The following is an 18,629-nucleotide window of genomic DNA, read 5'->3' as shown; positions in this document are numbered from 1 at the left end:
TATTCATCGAGTTTATCCAACAATTTTTGTTTGAGACTTTTTTTAGTATACTTTTTGCAATTTCCCTTGTTGCTCAATGTCGATATCGTCCGATATAAATGAATGAATTGGTAAAGGTCCCTGCTCAATCGATGGCTGAACTTTATTATTCCGTAAATAATCCATATTTATTAATAGAATACTTTCAATATTTATTCGATATATTTTCCACACCCTCTCTAGGTGAAAAACTGTGTTTTCATAACTGAATCTCGTTCAATACTGTAAAAACTTCGTATCGAAATACAAATATTAAAAAAAAATAATATATTATTCAGTTTTAACGTCATCAAACAAGACTAAAAAAAAAAAAATATTAGCTGAGGGGCTCATCATTTTGTAATTATCTAATAGATTATTTGTACTGATTCTTTATTTATTTATTTTGAACGGAATTTTTATTTGACAGTATTGTATTAATAGTTCTAAGCTATAATTCATTCACAGAATGAATTTAATCACCAGTATGGTTGCAGCAGGGAATTACATTTAGTTAATTATCCGTGGTTTTATCAACAGTGTGATCAAAGTGGAGGTTTGCATTTTTAATTTGTTTACGCATCGCTTGCATGCACTGAAAAAAAAAGAGCATGTAAAAAAGAATAGACGTAAAATCAATGATATGATTTCATCATAGCAACAATCCTCGCTAAAATATTAATAATTAGGTGACTAACAAATAAGTTTTCCCTAACATACGCCTTGGGTTGAAATATTTTAATTATTACGTAGGCGAAGCCTATAGTATTGAATTCATACACGTTTTTTTTTAAATGATCATATCTTGTAAAGTAATAAAGTTAGAAGAATCGTATTAGGACCAAATTATTTGTCTATGAAAATACTAAAACCGGGGACTTACTAAAAGTAATTTCAATTGTTAGTTAATTTGTTATTAACAAAAAACGATCACCGTATAATTTTCAAAGTCAAATAATAAGAAAACTAAGAACAAATCATGGATGCGATTTTTTGCCAGGATATTAAGAATGACAGAATTTATAATAATCGAGTTGAAAATTGTTTTTAATGTCGTTGGAAGATTGTTAATAAACAAAAAAACAAAATTGCTGTTTTTTTATGTTTTGCATAACTCTTTAAAATTTTAACTGACAAGCTTTGTTTATAGCTCAAATTAATTGTCTTTTCGATACCGAGAGCCACCCTCTCTTGATAAAATTTGCTCTGATCATTTGTTAATTAGATATCAGCAATTGTTTATAACAATCACTATCATCCTCTATGTTACAGTTGAAAAATAGTAACGAAGGAGTGATTTTAGCGATTTTTATCAAGACAGGGTGGCTCTCAGGAATTTAATATCGAATTTTTTGAGCTCAAAAAAACTTTTTTATGTTAATTTGTTCAAAAGTTATCCAAAATATAAACAATTACCGATTTTTATTTTAAACATTTTTTCTTCAAAAAAGAGTTTAAAGCGCATGCGTAAAACTTTCTTTGCTGTGGTTACAATTTGCTTGATCGATAAAATAGTTATTTATATTACCATATTATTAAAAAGAAAAAAAAAAACTACCATGGACAAATTTTTATAAATAAAAGTAATAAACAAAATGGTTCTAAAAAAGATTTGTTTAGTTAAAAAAAAAGTAAATTGAACGATTTATTTTTTTTATATTTGTATTGATTTCTTTTTTGAACGAATCTAATAAAATTATTAATTACAAGTGGTATAACCTCAAATTTTTTTCATCTGTATTTTTATTTATGTACATAATTTGACAGGTGAAAAACAGCGCGAAAAAAACAAAAAATATTTAATCATATAATTTAAAATTATTAATAAAAAAAAAAACTAAAATGAATTTGGAATAATCAAGAGAAACCACACGGGCTTTCGCCGGAGTTTTGAAAATTTTCAATTTTCAATAGAACGAATCCGTTACTAAAAATTTTTTATTATTCGGTTCTTCTACGAGCTCTTCATTTTGATTCGTTCAGATTATCTTTCGGGAGTTATTTCAATACTATGAGCAAATCTGGTGATTCGTTTTCGTGATAAGTTCAAATTCAAATTTGACAATGATGTTCTATTCATTCTATTTAGGAAGATGGGAGTCATTTTTATCTTTATTTTTTATTTAAAATAAAGTACTTCTATTACTTTGGCAATTTTTACAAAGAGATATATTTATACTTTTTCAATTTTAGGATATCTTTGAAGTCCAAAACCTAGCTATTTGAAAATATTTTTTTGCAAATGTAAACACAATTGAGCATAATTTTATTCCATACAAAATGTTATAATTTACTTGGATAGTAAACATTGTTGGTAAGGAAACATATAATTCGTCACAATTATTTGATGAGATACTGCTTTCATTGTTATTGAATTTTTCAGCATTTCCTTGTTCGGAATACTTTAACGAAGCTAGGCTGATTGATTCACAAGCCAATGTCTTGTCATCCATACCTAAAGACCATTCAAAATCTTGAGTTGTAATCGACCATGACATATTTTTTAATGCACATTTAAATTGACAAATAGTTTTTTCCAATAATAATGATGATGATATAGATGATTTTCTTTGACTTTTACTTTCTTTTCTCCTTGTTTTATTTTGGGACATCTAAAATCAATTTTCTATAAATAATACTCATAAACAATGAATAATAAACTTTCCAGCTCTGCTTATAAACTTACTTGCGAGAATTTTAAAAAATTATCAAACTTTTCCAAACCTGTTTTTCAATGAGACGTACAGTCACGATTGACTTAAATGTATCCCTAAGAAATTTCAAGCCATTTTCATCAGCTGGTATTTCTAAAAGAGGCTCCTTAAAATTTAAAAATCGACTCCATTCAAACTCTTCAGATTTAAATTTTCTGGAATAATTTTGTCTTTCAGTGCTGGATTCAGAAACAAGCACAGGAATGTCAATTTCACAATAATATATGTAATGAATTTTCTGTAAAATCAATAACGTTGAATATTGTGATAAATCACCATCAATTGATAACAAAATACCTTCATTCTTTCAGGTTCTTCAAAGTTTATTATTCTATAAATATACATAAAAAAAGTTCCCATTTTTAAATCATCATTGTTCAATATACAGTCATCTTCAATATATGCTGATGATAAAACAGAATTATTGTCCAAATAAAAAAGCTTTGGTAATGTTAAAACAATAGAAATTTTATATCCATGACAAGTCTGCAATTTTAGTTGTTGATTATTACACTAAAATACCAACAAATTATCTAATGCTGGTAAGAGTGAATATTTACCGAGCATGGATTACCCTCAAGTATCAAAGACTGCAGGGTCTTTATCGGCTTCAATGCTTCAAGAATGTCGATAAGGTTATTGAAATCATTATCCTCCAAGTCCAATACTTTTAAATAAAAAATTTTATCTCCAATAAATTGCAGCTGTGACTCTGAAACAAGCCAGACATAGTTTTGATAGATTCAAAATTTGTTATATGATATTATAAAAAATAAGTATAAAAACAACAATTGTTGAATTTTTTGTCATAAAAAATCAAATGGTGTTATAAAAATTTAAATGTACCTTGAAAAAAATTTATTTTGGAAATTAATTTTAATAAATAATGTAAGTACATATTTTTTTACGTGAGGGGACATACATAATGAAGAGGGAAAATGGTCGAATGAGTGCTTTGGATTTTACTAAAGCAAGTAAATCGGCAAGTATATGTATCAATGTTTTATCTTTTTCTATTTTCCTATACCATTCAACATACTTTGAGTATTACCCACTCAAGGCCATTTTTCAATTGCTCTAATGGATCTCTAGTGCCTGTTAAAACACTCGTTACTCAAACCCCTTTTCATATAAAAAAAAAAAAAAAAAATTTACATAGCTTGTTTGAAAAAGATATCACTGAGATTATCAAGTTTTAAATATTGTATATTTTTTTATTACTGAAATATACAACAATGCTTAATGCTTATCGTCAGCAAATAAATCTTTACAATAACATATATATTTATTTGTGTTTTTTTACTGTGCAATATTTATTTCAATTTGAAAATAAAAGCAAAATGTTTATTATGATGAAAAATATTGGACAGTTTTAATCCTACATTGTTTGGAAAAAAAATACATATGAATATGATAGTAAATAGATAAAAATAATAAAAACAGTGATTAAAATGTTAAAGATCAGCCGGGATTATTATTTTATTCAACTGTAATAATAAAAAATTCAAAAAAATATAAATGACAGGTAGGTGATGACTCAAGAGTAATGATCACTGATGAGCATATGTCCAACAGACTACCGTCATTGTTCGACTAGAATCATCAAAGTAGCAAGCCTTGGGAGGCTTGTTGACTTCTCATTTATCACTGATAATGCTTTAATTTTTGCAGTAGCAGTACTGTGAGCAATAACAGCACTTGAATAATCATTGTCCTTACGAGCAGGTTTAACATGATCAGTTGACTTAATTACAATACACTTGCAGTAGTTATAGCAGCTGATACACTAGCTATAGTATCATCATTATTATATTACTACGATTATTATTATTAACAATATCAACAACTGGAATAAATATTTATTTTTTTTAATTCAACTATAAATACAAAAATAAAAATTGATTTAAAGAGTAAAAATCATTTTTTTTTAGCAAAAAAAAAAAAGAAAAAAAGTATTGTATTTTTTAGTATTAAAAAAAGACGGTAGTAAACAAAACGCGCGAAGGAAAAAGCTTGGTAAATCCCTTGTTAAAATGCGATGAGAGGATCTCAAGCTGAAACAGCTATTAGTGATTCGTATGCAAAAGGTTTTGCTGCTTCATTCCTACTTTACTGGTACTTTGTTCTATAGCTACTGTTAGGATTTATCAAAAGCAAGTACTAAGCTTGTCAATTGTTTATAAGAATATACATAAATAATTTTGTTTGTTTTTTTAAATAAAAAATTTAATAGAGTTTAATAATTTTTACACAAAAAGTACTATTATTTATTTAATATTGTTATTTTTAAAGTCATACACAAATATAAGTCTCAGATTCAAGAATTCAATTCTAAATTTTTATTATCCTTGAATAAAGATTCACCCTAAATTGTTTCTTTTAAACACAATAAATGTAAAAAAAAAATGAAACGAATAATATAAAGAGAAAATTCAAAACATTAATTGAAAATTAATATTTATATCTGTCTCTTAATTTAACATGTTACAGATTGTTCAATTCAGAGTTGATTAAAAAATTTGGCATTTAATAAAAAAAAATGTAAAACCTATATTGACATTAAAAAAAAATGCTATATTTTAAATTTCTTTTTGAGTCTTTATAAATTTATAAAATTCAATTATTGTTAATGTAGTAAATAACTAGCTGGCTTGTCTATTGATAACTCGATTTAAATTGATTGTCACATGCAAGGGTCAGCAGTTCTGAGAAGCATTGTATTTGTTATTGATATTTTTTCTTTTAACATTTTTGTTTATTTATTTATTTTTTGTTCAACTAACAACCATTGAGTTTGTTGAGTGGGGTGACTATCAGTTATAGTACAACTAAAATAACCAATAAGAAAAAAAAAAAACCAACCACATAGGTGCGGGATACACGTGTGAACAGCTACTGCTGCTTCCTAAATCATGCATGCGACACGCGACGATCGAATTGCATTCATGTTATATATTTTACTCTAGCAAAATGCAAGCAATTGAGTATAGAAAAATTTCTGCTTACTATCGTTTTAGTTTTTATGCTGTTTGTCAAAATAAAAAAAAAAATAAAAACATGCAATTGGTTATTGTGAGTGATGTCTATAGTGCAATGATTATGTGTTCAATTTTCTTTTGATTTTTCGATTGTAAAAGTATTTTAACTGAGTCATTACCTGTGGATAGTTTATTCTTTGATAGACCCAATAATAATAATCCACTTGGAGGATTGTTTAATAAATTATTTAAATTAGATATGTAATTTGACATCAATTCTAACATTTCTAATTTTCTTGGTAAAAGATCACCATTTATGTCAGTAATTTCATTGCCTCCCAAATTTAAATTTTTTAAATTTTTAAAATATCTTAAACTTGAGTCAATTGTGGTTATCTTAAATAATAATAATAATTTTTTTTTTTTTATTTTTTTATATTAAAATATTTAGTGATTACCTTGGACACCATTAAACGAAGTGTTAATATTTTTAATTCTAATAGTTTTCTATTAATTATTAAATTTTCAGAAATTGCTTGTGTTATAATTTCCAGTGAATTTTCAATGAAATTATTTTGTACTTTCCATTTTTCCCATTCTTTGGTTGTCATATTCATTATGTTATGAAAAAAAATATCCATCTTTGATTCTCTTATTTCTCTGGAAATAATATTTACAAAAAATTTAATGTGTCATTGTGTTTGTTAATGATTCAAAGAAAAAAAATGTATTTATTCTAAAAATACCTATCAGGAAAATCAGCATCATTATCAAGAAATTGTCCAACAAGACTGTTTCGTATTTTCTCATTAAACACATGATCAAATGTTAAATTTTTAGTTGTATTGAAATCACAATCATATTTATTATTTTTATTGTAATTTATCAATTTGTTAATTTTATATTTTCCTTCGGTATCAGGAACTTCGGTAAATGATGAATAATTCAACATTTTCACGTCAAATTTCCTGATATCGCTGTGAGGTTAAGTTCTACGAAAAAAAAAAAAGAATTTACAATTTTTCAGTTTAACGAAAAATTGATAATCCATCAAAAATTGTTACAAACTTCACTCAGTGAATTAAAAGTATGTTTTTTTTTTTTTTTTTAAATATATATATATTTTTGCCACAGGCAATTTAAAAAAATTTCTCATACTATAGAAATGAACTGCTTTTAATTGTATTCATTTTTTTATTTATTTATTTTTTTTTCAATAAAGTTAGTATTGAATTCATTGAATTGACATTACGTGATTTTTTAACATATACATCGTCCAACTACGTCCATTTAACCGACATTCAATTTAGCTTTTGCATATTTTTTTCTATTACATTTTACAGTAAAATACCTCGTCCTCTTTATTCAATCGTTTTCTTCTTTTACCAGTTTCGCCAATGCAGTGCATTTTTATATTTGCATCGATTACTATTAGCTATCTTTTGGGAGAAAAAAAAATATGTTATTATAATCACCAATTAATTGTCATCTTTTATCACAAAAAACATGAAAATCAATTATATTTTTTTTTTAGAAATAATAATTAAAAATAAGTATATATTTTACTGATAATAATTAAATTTTATTCGAATATACTTTTAAATATATATTTAAAAAATTATTTACACTGAAAATTAAAAATAACAAATTAATTAATTTATAGTTGAGTAAATAGAAGTTTATAGATGAGAGAATAATTAATAAAACAAGGTAAAATATAATAAATTGAAAATAACATTAACCTTTTGTAAAATTTTAACACCTTGATAATGATGATGATCATCAGAAGGCTGCTGTTACTGCTTTGGTTTTGACTGATTATATATATATATATGTTTTTAGACCAGTAGTCTCCAATAACAAGAGTTGCAATTACTAAGCATAATTAGTGAAGCATAATTAAAGTGAAAGGAAAGATGAACGATATCGTCTGTCGCTCGTTAGTTAACAGTTTTGCTCTTTGTATATTTTATACAGGTCCTTTTATCATACCTATTTTTGATACACAATTATATTTCAACTTATATTTTTATAAACATACCAATACGCATATTGAAAAAGTCATTAATATGATCGTTACTGGGTAACTATATATAACTTGCCTAAGTAGTTTTCATTGAGCTGCAGAAATTCAATTTCGTAAATTTTCACATCGTTAATCATAAGCTTGCCTCAACGATTTACCATCAAAATTTCTATGATCATTCGTGAATTAATAATTGTTTATTAATGTGTAAATTTAAAATTATAAATTATATTTTGTCAATTTAAATAAAATTACTGTGGTTTGTCCTTTTGTTTTTTTTTTTATCTCTGAAAATAAACTGATTGAGTAATTTTATAATATTCTGTTGGAAGTTTCAATGGGCAAAAAAAAAAAAAATACTACAATGGATGACATAAAAAAACAAATAGTTTTTTTGTGGTGGTAATAAAAATTTTGTTATACCAATTCAGAATTAATCAAATGCTCCAAAATCAGTATAAAAAAATCACATGTGAAGCTTAGTAGTACTGGTGAACATCAACTTGCAACTGATGATCATAGAAAAAAGAAAACGTAGAGCACAGATCGAATTGTCAACCGTATATTTTTTTGGGAGGTACGTTAAACATCATCACGACGATTTGATCAGAAATGCAATTTATCCTGAGAATGGTAAACACGGGACAGGCGTGGTTCACGTGCCCGTTTGGGAAATAGTTTGCCTCAAATTGCATAAAAAAAAAAAGCCTTAATGGAGACAAAAAAAAAAAAAAAAAGTAATGATAAAAAGAATAAAAAATGAAGGTCATACGAGAGGGTGGAAACAAAAGAAAACAAAAAAAACAAAAAAATAATGTGATATAGAAGAGGAAGATGTTCATGGGGGGATAAAAAAGTAGACAAAAAATAAACTCCACCTTTTTTTAGTGGTATCACATAGTTCTTTATATATACCTCTTGAAAGTGTTTCCTTCAGTAAACCTTATACTTACATACCAACCTTCATATCTGTAGAAAAAAAAAAAAAAAAATTTGCTGACGTGGTGCCATTATTTTAAAGCATCTCAATAATCTTTGTTGTTTTTTATTTCCATAGACCAAGATGTCACATAGATGATCGGCTTGCAAATGGAGATTCGATATGCGAATAGGTTACTTTTTGAATCGGTAAAATCATTTCAAAGATTGGAGTAAACTCGGTAGATTTCCTGCAAACGATAGTAAAAAAAAAAAAAAAAATTTATCCATAAAATCTTTGCTGAAGAACATTGCCTGGATCAGTTGAAGCTTCGACAGTTTGTAAAAAAATGCTATAAAGATAAAAAGAAAAAAAAAATAGTACAAAAAATAAAGTGAGAAAAAAAAAATTAAATAAAAGAAATTTATCAGTAAATAACAAATCGATTTAACAAGTAGCAGCCGGACACCCCGGCCCATTTAAGACCAGTGGACCAGGGGTTACCGTTAAGCTCCTGGTTATTTATTGCTAAATGTACATTTAGCACTAAATAAGGGTGGCTCCCATCAACCTACTTGCCCCTGATTTAAGATTCCATATATACAAGCCTCGCAAATCGTTTGCAACTACCTCTTTTTTTTTTCTCTTATTTTATCTTTTTGTGTAACTGTATACATTGTTCCTGTTTATCCTTCTGTTCTATCTTCTCTCAGCAGTTTCTATCTTTTTTTAATGTTATTCACAATTCTGGATTAAATCATATATATTTCTCTGTTTTTCATTTGCAATCGAATTTCAAACTGTTGTACTTTTATGGATCTTTTTTGTATCAAAATAAAAACAAAGGCTCGATGAAACAAAAGGATTTTGCAAAGAATAAAAAATGAAAAGTTATACTAATAAAAGGAATGAATGACATTTTTCTAGAATTTTTTTTGTCAATTATTTAGAGTGGTAATCATGGAGTTGTTCTGGTAATCGAGGTATAAAAATTGAAGCTATTATTTATGACTATAATAACAATTTGTTCTTTTTTTTCGCGTTAATTCAGGTGATTTTTTTTTAGAACTTGTCTTTTCAATCTTAATCTATTCAAAATGAACAATTATCAAATTTCAATTACATGATTATTAATTTTTATTATTAAATATTATTATTTATAATAATATATTATATATTAATTATAATTATTAAATTTACAATAAATAGAACAAATATCAAACTTAATAAATTTTATAATTATTATTATTTTGTATCAGTATAACATGGAAAATTTAATAATTTCTTCAAATAATTGTTGAGTATATTTTTTAGCTTTTTCATTATAAATAGGATATGTGATTTATTAGATTTACAATAGTAGTTTTGGACTTGAGATTTTAAATACATATTGTTATCTGAAGTGAACATTTAGGTGCTATGGTTAGGCAAAGTTTGTGATGTGATAGTGTGTATTTATTAAAATGGCTTAGTAGTTTGATATAACACTGCTGTTCCGTGCCTTTGATATCGACCCGACTGGCGACAACTTTATGAAATTATAAAGTATATGATATAATATATGAAAAATACTTATAATTTTTCTTATAATTTCATAAAGTTGTCTGTAAGTCGGCTCTTGAAATTTTTGGAACATTTTCTTAGTGTTATATCAAAAAACCTACTCAAATCTACCATTTTCAATCATGCACACACTTTTTATCACATCACAAACATTGCCTGTACTTTTCTTCACCTTTCGTTTGCTGTAAAAATTGTTTAAAAAAACTATTTCAGTTGAAAAAAAATTTGTATATAATTTATAAGGCTTTTCTGTTAAAAGAAAATTGAAAAGCTGTTGTCTAGGTGACAATTTAACAGTTAAATATTTATTAATACCATTCTAGTTTTAATATATAACATGAAACAAAAAAGTATTTTTATCTATTATATATATCTGGAAGGTATTTGATGAATGTGTAATGAATAGACAAAAAAAAAATTTGATTGGGATAAGAACAAAACTGGGCTAGCCTGAAGGGTTTTACATCCATATTATTCTTTTCTCTCTCGTACATGATGTACTCCACAGAATGGTCGACTCACAGTCCACAAATTTGCATCTATCTTTCTAATTTCGTTGAGCCAATCTGCATGTTGTTGGCTGAACGAAGGTCGCTTAAATAAATTGTTCTCATGGGATTGGTATATATAGTCTCACTATCCTTCTCTTCTCTTTGTTCACTTCACCACCTTATTTTGAATTTTTTTTTTTTATCTACAATTTGATTTATTCATAAATCTATATGTAAAGAGAATAAATATACTGTCCATTTATGAAAAAAAGAAAATAAAAAAAAAATACAGCCCATCACATTTTGAATCATCTTAACGTAAAATAAAAAAGTCAGAATCCTTAGTAAAGACTACCAAGGTAATCTCAACGATTCGTCCAACCTTCGCACCTTTATTTATTTTTTTTTTATTTTGTCTCTTTATCTTTGAGAATGGGCTTCTCAGTGAAGAACAAAGTACCCAGATAAAATACAAAACTAAAATCTGGTTCCTCGTTATATGTATACCTAAATCCAGTCATTTCTCTAAGGGTGGAATCCCTTCGTCCACGAAAAAGGTGCAGAGGATTACAGTGGTATTAGGATCCACTGTACGACTTCACTGGACAACGACAAGACACCCTAAGGTCTTCTGAAAAAAGGTGAAATCAAAAAACAAAATCTCCCTTCTATGAACACGAGAAAATTCCCATTTTATATACACATGATGATATTCTTTCATCCCATTAAATCATCACCATAAATCTTTTTACTGAATCAGCAAGTTAAAAAACTTACACGAATGAATCAAACTTTACACTACAATATTATACCACACTGTCTTTAAATCTTTTCTTTTAGTATGTATGTGTTATATATATATGTATATACATCTATATACATTTATGTCTGATGTTACACACTGAACTATATATACTACGTCAGCAATGTCGTCATGGCATGATGGCAAACAATGCATCGTTAATTACACTCAGTCCTGAAGCCTAAATCACATCTGCAATGCTTCATCTAGAAATTTCAGTGAACACATTCATTACGTGACCACACGATTTCTCCATCTACAGCAATCGGCATTATTTTGTATTATCATCAAATATATACCTTCGTACATATATCAGATGCATAGTTCATGTACAATTAACACCTTTCTAACAAACAACTTTTCTTGTACTTTCATGACGAATCAAAAAACATGAATAAAAAAAAAAAAATAAAAAAAAAACTGTATATATATATATTGAGTCTAACTTTCAATTTCGTAATGAATCCAACATACAAGTATAATAATGAATTTCAACAAAATGGTAGTAATAAGGGGTGTCAGGAAAATGGATCCTGAATTGCGGCATTATGAGTACTGATTGCATGAATTGGTGCACGTAAAACACGGCAAAATGAGAAAGCAAGTGAAAATGTTTTAGTGGGTGGTTCGTTTGATAGGAGGAGTCAATAAAAAAGACAGAGAATCAGTTGAATAACGATAGAATGAGATATAATAGTGATGATAGGTCCAGATGATGTGGCTGTTGTATGTGTGTGTGTGTGTTTGTGTTCGTACGAGAAATGGAGGATAAAGTTGGAGTGAGATATGTGGTCACGTACTGCTACAAGCACAGAAAGGAAACCCACCACTATCTCTTTTAAAGAAAGAAAGGGGTTACGAAGTTAGTTAGCAGTGTGATGACGTGACACTAACGTATTCTACAATAAAATAAAGACTAAATTTTTATGTGAATGTAAATAAATTAGGAGAAAAATAATATAATATAAAAGATTATTAAAGAGGATCTTGTGTTCATTATAATCTATAAATGTATATAATGTTCATCGAGATGAGAAAGAGAAGAAAGAAAGTTAAGAATAGTAAATTGTCCTTGGGTTCTCGTTGAATTACCAACTAAATTATGATCCGATTAGGACTCAGCATGTTCATTTACCATTCAAAATCACACATGAATGGAATAACGATGAGGCTCAATTTAAAACTTTTATTATTGTTTAACTATTTGAATTGAAGATGAGATTCACACTTGTTTAGTTGATTCTTTCAATTTATCATATATCAATATAATGACGATTAATTGGTTTTTTTTTTTTATTTTTAAAAATTTTACAATCATCACTATTTATCAACAATTTAAAAATTTAGTATTGCGTGACTTTATATACCTTCAAGTCTTGTAAGCAGTTGAGTTTCTTTTGTACTATATTTTCTTGACTACGAATTAATATTTGAATGATAAAATGAATGGTACCAAGTCACGTACTTTTCATACGTATACCAGTAAACAATAAAACCACAAGTATACATATTGTGTTTTCTTTATTTTTCAAGAAAAAACGTATAAACATGTCTGTATTTTAAATATTTTATAGATACTTTGTATATATGTATAGTTAGGTTTTATAAAAATATACATGTCGACCATTTAAGGGTTGTAAAGGTCGATTATTGTAGCGGGTATGAGTTTGCAGTTGAAGAGATCTTAATTGAGAAAGCTGTAATCATATAATTAAAAAATTATATATTAAATTAAAAATGATTTAAAAAATGATAAAATGTTTTTATTAATAACCTGTTTTGATGTTGCTGGCCAAGCATATATTGGCACAATCCAAATGACAACTTCATTGCATGGTGGTGTTGTAAGAGAACCAGAATATGACATGAATGCCATTGGAGAATATATACCTCCAAGAATTGAAAGTCTGAAGGGTGCTATGTTAGATACTGTATGTGGTTTTGAAACATAAGTAAGATAATCTGTAACTGGATCCAATGTTGTTACAACAGTTTGATTTGTAATCTATAATAATAATAATTAACGTTTTTTTTTAAATAAATATATAATTTTACAGTGTATTAATAATTCAATAATTAAATACGGCTTATGATTTTATACCGTAAATAAAATTCCAACAACAGCAAGACCATCGACATGTTTCAATGCATTACCAATTGATCCATAGGGTCTTTTGTAATGTACCATGTGCATTTCAAGGGGAAATGTAAAACCATGCATTGTATGCTCAGCTCCATATGTATCATTTGGTCCCCAATGAAAATGTATTTGACCAAATACATAATCATCTAAAAGTGGTCCACCAGATATATATGGTACGTTACCATTTTTCCATTTACCAATGAGTTTAACTATATTTTTTTTTTTTTAATTCCATCAAATTATCTGCAATATTTTATTTGATAATTCAACAATAATATTATTTACCTGTATGACCATTATTTCCCAATGTCATTTCAGTCGGTTGATTGTCATATCCAATCCATCGTAATGGTGTTCTTTCGGTATAAAAAATTGTATCTTTATTAAGTGCAATTGGTGATTGTTGTTGTCCCATGCACGTTGGAAACAGGTTACCCCATGCACTAACGTTTTCATAATTGTATGGTGATACCATTGATTGTGATTTTACAGATGATGGAATTTCTGCTGATAGGACAGCTATAAAACAATATTATTAATTAATTTATTATTTCAAAATTGAATTAAAAAATAATAAAATGATGAAAATTTAAATTTACAAAAATGAATAAATTTAAATTATATTTATTTTATTCAATAATTTTTTATTAAAACATACCTTGAATAAATAGTAATAAGATCCATTCAGATGTAATTCTTTTAAAATGTATTATCAACATATTTAATTAGTTGGTGTTTTTTTTTAATTTAAAAACTTAAAATTAACAATTTTCACATAATTTTTATTAATATTTTATTTTTTAATCTTCAGAATTTTTTATTCAAGTTTACTTCACTCAAAGCCAGGTCTTTTTGCAACAGCTTGACTCAACTGGTATATGCACAGTCATAAAAATTTAATCTTTGAACAATTTACGATCAGTGTGATATTAAATAAATTGGCTTGTGACTCGAAATGATTTTTGATTTCTTTATACTCATTATTTTTTCAATTTCATACATTTTAGAAGAATAATAGATCATTTTTAATTAAAAAAGTAATCATACTCGGGTATTGTATATAATACTTTTCAACTTGAAGATGTAGAATATAATACAACAAAAAATAAAATAATATATTTGCATGTTATGAGTCTTTTCATTCAAGATTTTAGAAGGCTTGAATTCGTTTATTAGAGCTCTTATACATTGACAAAGTTATACGCTTTTAGCGTTAAAAAAAGGGTTGATAGTAGAATTAAAAAAAAAAGAAGAAGGGTTGAATATTCTCTAATGCAATTTATTTAAAAAAAAATTTATTTGCTGTAGTTTCTTACGCTCTCTTAATTTTGCGAAAATATGAAAAAACCAAAAGCAGAAAAATATAAAAAAAAAAAAAACATATTGACGGTTGAGTCGGTAGATATTTCAAGCGATAAAAAAATATTCGCTCTTTTGATTATTTAAAATTGCGTTTGTATTTTGGATAATTTTTTGTCAGGTACTTACTTTAATAAATAAAATAAAATATTTTTTTTGGTTTTTTGAATACCGTATAAAACTGATGCATTCGTGTACGATTGTTTTCCAGTTTTTTTTTTCATCGAAATAATAGTCTTTTCTGTTAATTAATACAATGAAAAAAATATTGAAAAGTATGAGTTATATACCTCAATGGGCACTCATTAGCGACCAAATCACAGCTGAAAAGTATAGAGCATTGGTATTCTACTATACTGGTTGCAGTTTGGCACTAAAGAAAATATGTATGCGTCAATGTAAAAATAAAATATATAACAAACGCTCGATGATTCATTGAATTTAGTTGCTTTTCATTACTCTTTTTTATCTTTTCTATATATCAACCGTACTACTCCGAGTTGTCCTATTAATTGGATAACTTTGATAATTAAAAACACCTATATACTGTCCTCTCTTTGAATGAAGCACAATATTCCGACAACTTATAACTCACTGCTTTGATAAATAACTATTAAACAAAACAGAATAATAAACTAAAACGAATGAGTTTTTTTTTCAAATACTAAAAACATAAAATATAACATTTTTTAAATGTCAAAATAGATCAAAATTTGCAAAAAAAACTTGAATTATTATTTGAGATAAAAATTAATTTAACATTTAAAAATATGCTGACATTTTTTATTTATTTTTTTTTTTTTTGACATTTTAATTGCTATTCTTGATTAAAATTAAAATTTTTCTATTTCAACATTTGTTCTTAAGAATATAAATAAATTTTTATAAATTTATGTATTAAAAAAATAAATGGAGAAATTTTAGTTTAACATTGAAGACAAATAATAATTCAACATTGATATTTTTTTTTTTTACTTTTTATGTAACCAAACGATTAATTAATAGTAAAAAAAAAGAGAGAGAGAAAGTTACAGTCAGTTTTGAAGTGCCACTGAGCAAACATCAAAGGATACGGATATATTTTATTATTTTACACATCAATTCTTGTTTATATTCATGCACATGACATATTTTCCTAAAATAATAAATGGATAATTGAATTTGTAAATACATTATACACAAAATATATATTTAATCACTCAATATCCATAACTATATATATTCTGTTATATTGTTTTTGTATAAATTATTTTATTATTTTAAATATAAAAATTTTATTATTACACAAAATCCAATGTTCCATGTATGTAAACATTATATAAATATAACAGTCACTTATGGCAATTTTGACTGAACAAAAAATTGGATAAATGATATCAAAACTCGTTGTAGTTGTCTGGCTTAATGTACAACATATTATTATTGTGTATACCAGTCATTTTCTTCCCCCAAATTTTATGTCGATGGTTGGTCGTATCAAGCCACGTTAACAATATTAATAATATTATTATTTATTGATTTCATATCTCTTGATGTTTATTATTTTTATTCATTTTTGAAATTTTTTTAACCCTCACAGAATGTATATATTTATTTTTACACACATGTGATAACAATGATAATTAATTTTCATTTAGATAGATGATAAAAATTGTTAAATAAAAGTAATAAAATTTAAAGACTTTCAAAGTCAAAAAAATTTATATAATGGTAATATTTTTGTACTGATTTTTTCATTTTTTAATTTGTTTCTACGATATACAAAAAACAAAAAAATTTTTTAAGAGTTAATCTCTATTTTAAACAAATAGTTTAATAAATGAAAATTAATTATTGTACGCTTTTTATTTTGTAAATTTAAATACTAAAATTTTATAATTGTTAAGATAAAATTAATTTTTTTTAACTAATCAATATTTAGTATTATAACATTGAAAATTATAAAGCCTTTCTATAATGTTTGAAAACTGACCAAACATTGTGAAACATTTAAACTATGAATTCCATTCGGTATAATCTCATGCAGTTATGGTTTTTGTTGTATGAAATAGCATTTCAAAACTATTTTAGTAAAGGACTATTTTGTACCAGGAATGGATGAGATTTTAATACGTTAACGAGCCTTAAAATTGTGTGATAGGGGTGGAGAAATAAGATGATCATACTAGATAGTCGTTAGATTTTGTAAAGTTAGAACGGTAGAAGTGAAATTCAATGAGTGTACTGGACGAGATAGCAAAGAGTAAGAGATGAAATTCATCGATTTTAGCAATTGGTATGTGCAAAACTATTTCTACATTAACATATACCATTTAAGCCTATATCTTTCTATCTATGCATGTTCAACCTGTTCAATAACCTCTAGTTGTATGTGTAACTTATCTAAACGGTATGTTAAATATCCTGTTGAGTTCAGAAACAAAAGGGATGAGATATATGTCGTTTCGGATAAAGTGATAAATATTATACCATATAGCCTTTAACCAATATTCATATTTTTCTTTGAAGAAAATCCCAAATTAGCCAATTCATTTACACGTTATTTATGTTCAAAGTATATTGTGTATACACAGTTAAAAAATAATGTAAAATTTAACATAAAAATCATTGACGCAAATTATGTGTTAAATGAATATAATAAAATGTCAAAAAATCATTGAGAGTTATTATTTTTATGTGCAATGAAAATTAAATTAAAAAAAAATTTTGATTCAACATTTCAGGTAGAGCAAAAAAAATTTAACGCATGCGCGCATCCCTTTTTTTGTAAAAAAAAGTGTTAAAAATTAAATTGTTGGTTGTTTATATTTTCAATAACTTTTTAACGAATAAACATAAAGAAATTTCGTAACGCCCAAAAAATTCCTGATTAAATTTTTCAGAACCACACTTTCTTCTAGAAAATCGTTAAAATCAATCCTTCATGGCTACGCTAAGAGAAGGATATGTTAACAGTTAACATACCAATATGTTTACATTAAACATACAAAAGTTTAATGTTAAGATATATATATTAACAATAAACATAGATATCTTAACTGTTAACATACGTATGTTTATAGTTAACATACGTATCTTTACGGGGCCAAATATTTTGATGCGCCTGCGCATATCAGTCTACTTCTTGTAATCTTTTTTTTTTGACATTATATATTGTGATACTATTCCAATTGTAATATAATATAATATGTACTCGTGTTGTCATAAATTTTTTTAAATTTAGTTTTTTTGTAAATTCATTCTTAATTTTACATTAAATTTTCATATTTACATACGTAAATGTCTTCAACTATCAACCTAACCTTCAAATTGTGTCAATTACAGATATCTTAATGGTTAAGATATGCATATTAACTATTAAGATACGTATGTTTAATGTTAATATATATATATCTTTGATGTAAACTTATCTGCAGCCACCACCCATTTAAACATGGCATATGTTAACATATCCTTCTCTGAGTGTATTCTTTTATTAGAGCATACCAGACACTACTTATTTTTATAAACAATTCCCAAGTAGAAATTAGAGTCAATTTGATGTCACTTTTTGACTTCACATGTTAATTTGATATGAGAAGTCAAAAAATTGATTCTTATTTCTACCTGGGTTGTT

The 18,629-nt window shown here is 26.2% G+C and overlaps 2 protein-coding genes across 2 annotated transcripts; both read right to left on the bottom strand.

The window, feature by feature from the left end:
• Positions 1 to 1,735: 1,735 nt before the first annotated feature.
• On the bottom strand, positions 1,736 to 6,762 carry LOC122851810. Its single transcript, XM_044151275.1, has 8 exons — positions 6,457 to 6,762; positions 6,169 to 6,370; positions 5,890 to 6,106; positions 3,293 to 3,444; positions 3,030 to 3,218; positions 2,743 to 2,970; positions 2,313 to 2,630; positions 1,736 to 2,236 (listed from the first exon to the last, which is right to left on the bottom strand). The coding sequence occupies exons 1-8, from the start codon at positions 6,660 to 6,662 to the stop codon at positions 2,192 to 2,194; spliced, it is 1,557 nt and encodes a 518-aa protein (XP_044007210.1). The 5' UTR covers positions 6,663 to 6,762; the 3' UTR covers positions 1,736 to 2,191.
• Positions 6,763 to 12,790: 6,028 nt separating this feature from the next.
• LOC122851809 (carbonic anhydrase 1-like) lies at positions 12,791 to 15,339 on the bottom strand. Its single transcript, XM_044151274.1, has 5 exons — positions 14,313 to 15,339; positions 13,940 to 14,173; positions 13,613 to 13,863; positions 13,286 to 13,516; positions 12,791 to 13,208 (listed from the first exon to the last, which is right to left on the bottom strand). Exons 1-5 carry the CDS (start codon positions 14,371 to 14,373, stop codon positions 13,107 to 13,109), a joined length of 879 nt encoding a protein of 292 aa, XP_044007209.1. The 5' UTR covers positions 14,374 to 15,339; the 3' UTR covers positions 12,791 to 13,106.
• Positions 15,340 to 18,629: the final 3,290 nt, after the last annotated feature.

This window comes from Aphidius gifuensis, linkage group LG3 (genome assembly GCF_014905175.1).
Source record: "Aphidius gifuensis isolate YNYX2018 linkage group LG3, ASM1490517v1, whole genome shotgun sequence".
Classification (NCBI taxonomy): Eukaryota; Metazoa; Arthropoda; class Insecta; order Hymenoptera; family Braconidae; genus Aphidius; species Aphidius gifuensis.
The sequence above is the reverse complement of the archived record's forward strand: the minus strand, read 5'-3'. Positions and strand labels throughout refer to the sequence as shown.

Excerpts from the sequence above, each read along its gene's own strand:
- LOC122851810 (XM_044151275.1), bottom strand. The coding sequence starts at position 6,662 with ATGTTGAATTATTCATCATTTACCGAAGTTCCTGATACCGAAGGAAAA. Across the intron at positions 3,219-3,292 it reads TTGAGGGTAATCCATGCTCG|ACTTGTCATGGATATAAAAT; the intron begins GTAAATATTCAC and ends CTAAAATTGCAG. Across the intron at positions 2,237-2,312 it reads CAACAATGTTTACTATCCAA|CTAGGTTTTGGACTTCAAAG; the intron begins GTAAATTATAAC and ends ATTTTCAAATAG.
- LOC122851809 (XM_044151274.1), bottom strand. The coding sequence starts at position 14,373 with ATGTTGATAATACATTTTAAAAGAATTACATCTGAATGGATCTTATTA. Across the intron at positions 13,517-13,612 it reads TTGTTGGAATTTTATTTACG|ATTACAAATCAAACTGTTGT; the intron begins GTATAAAATCAT and ends TTATTATTATAG. Across the intron at positions 13,209-13,285 it reads GGCCAGCAACATCAAAACAG|CTTTCTCAATTAAGATCTCT; the intron begins GTTATTAATAAA and ends ATATGATTACAG.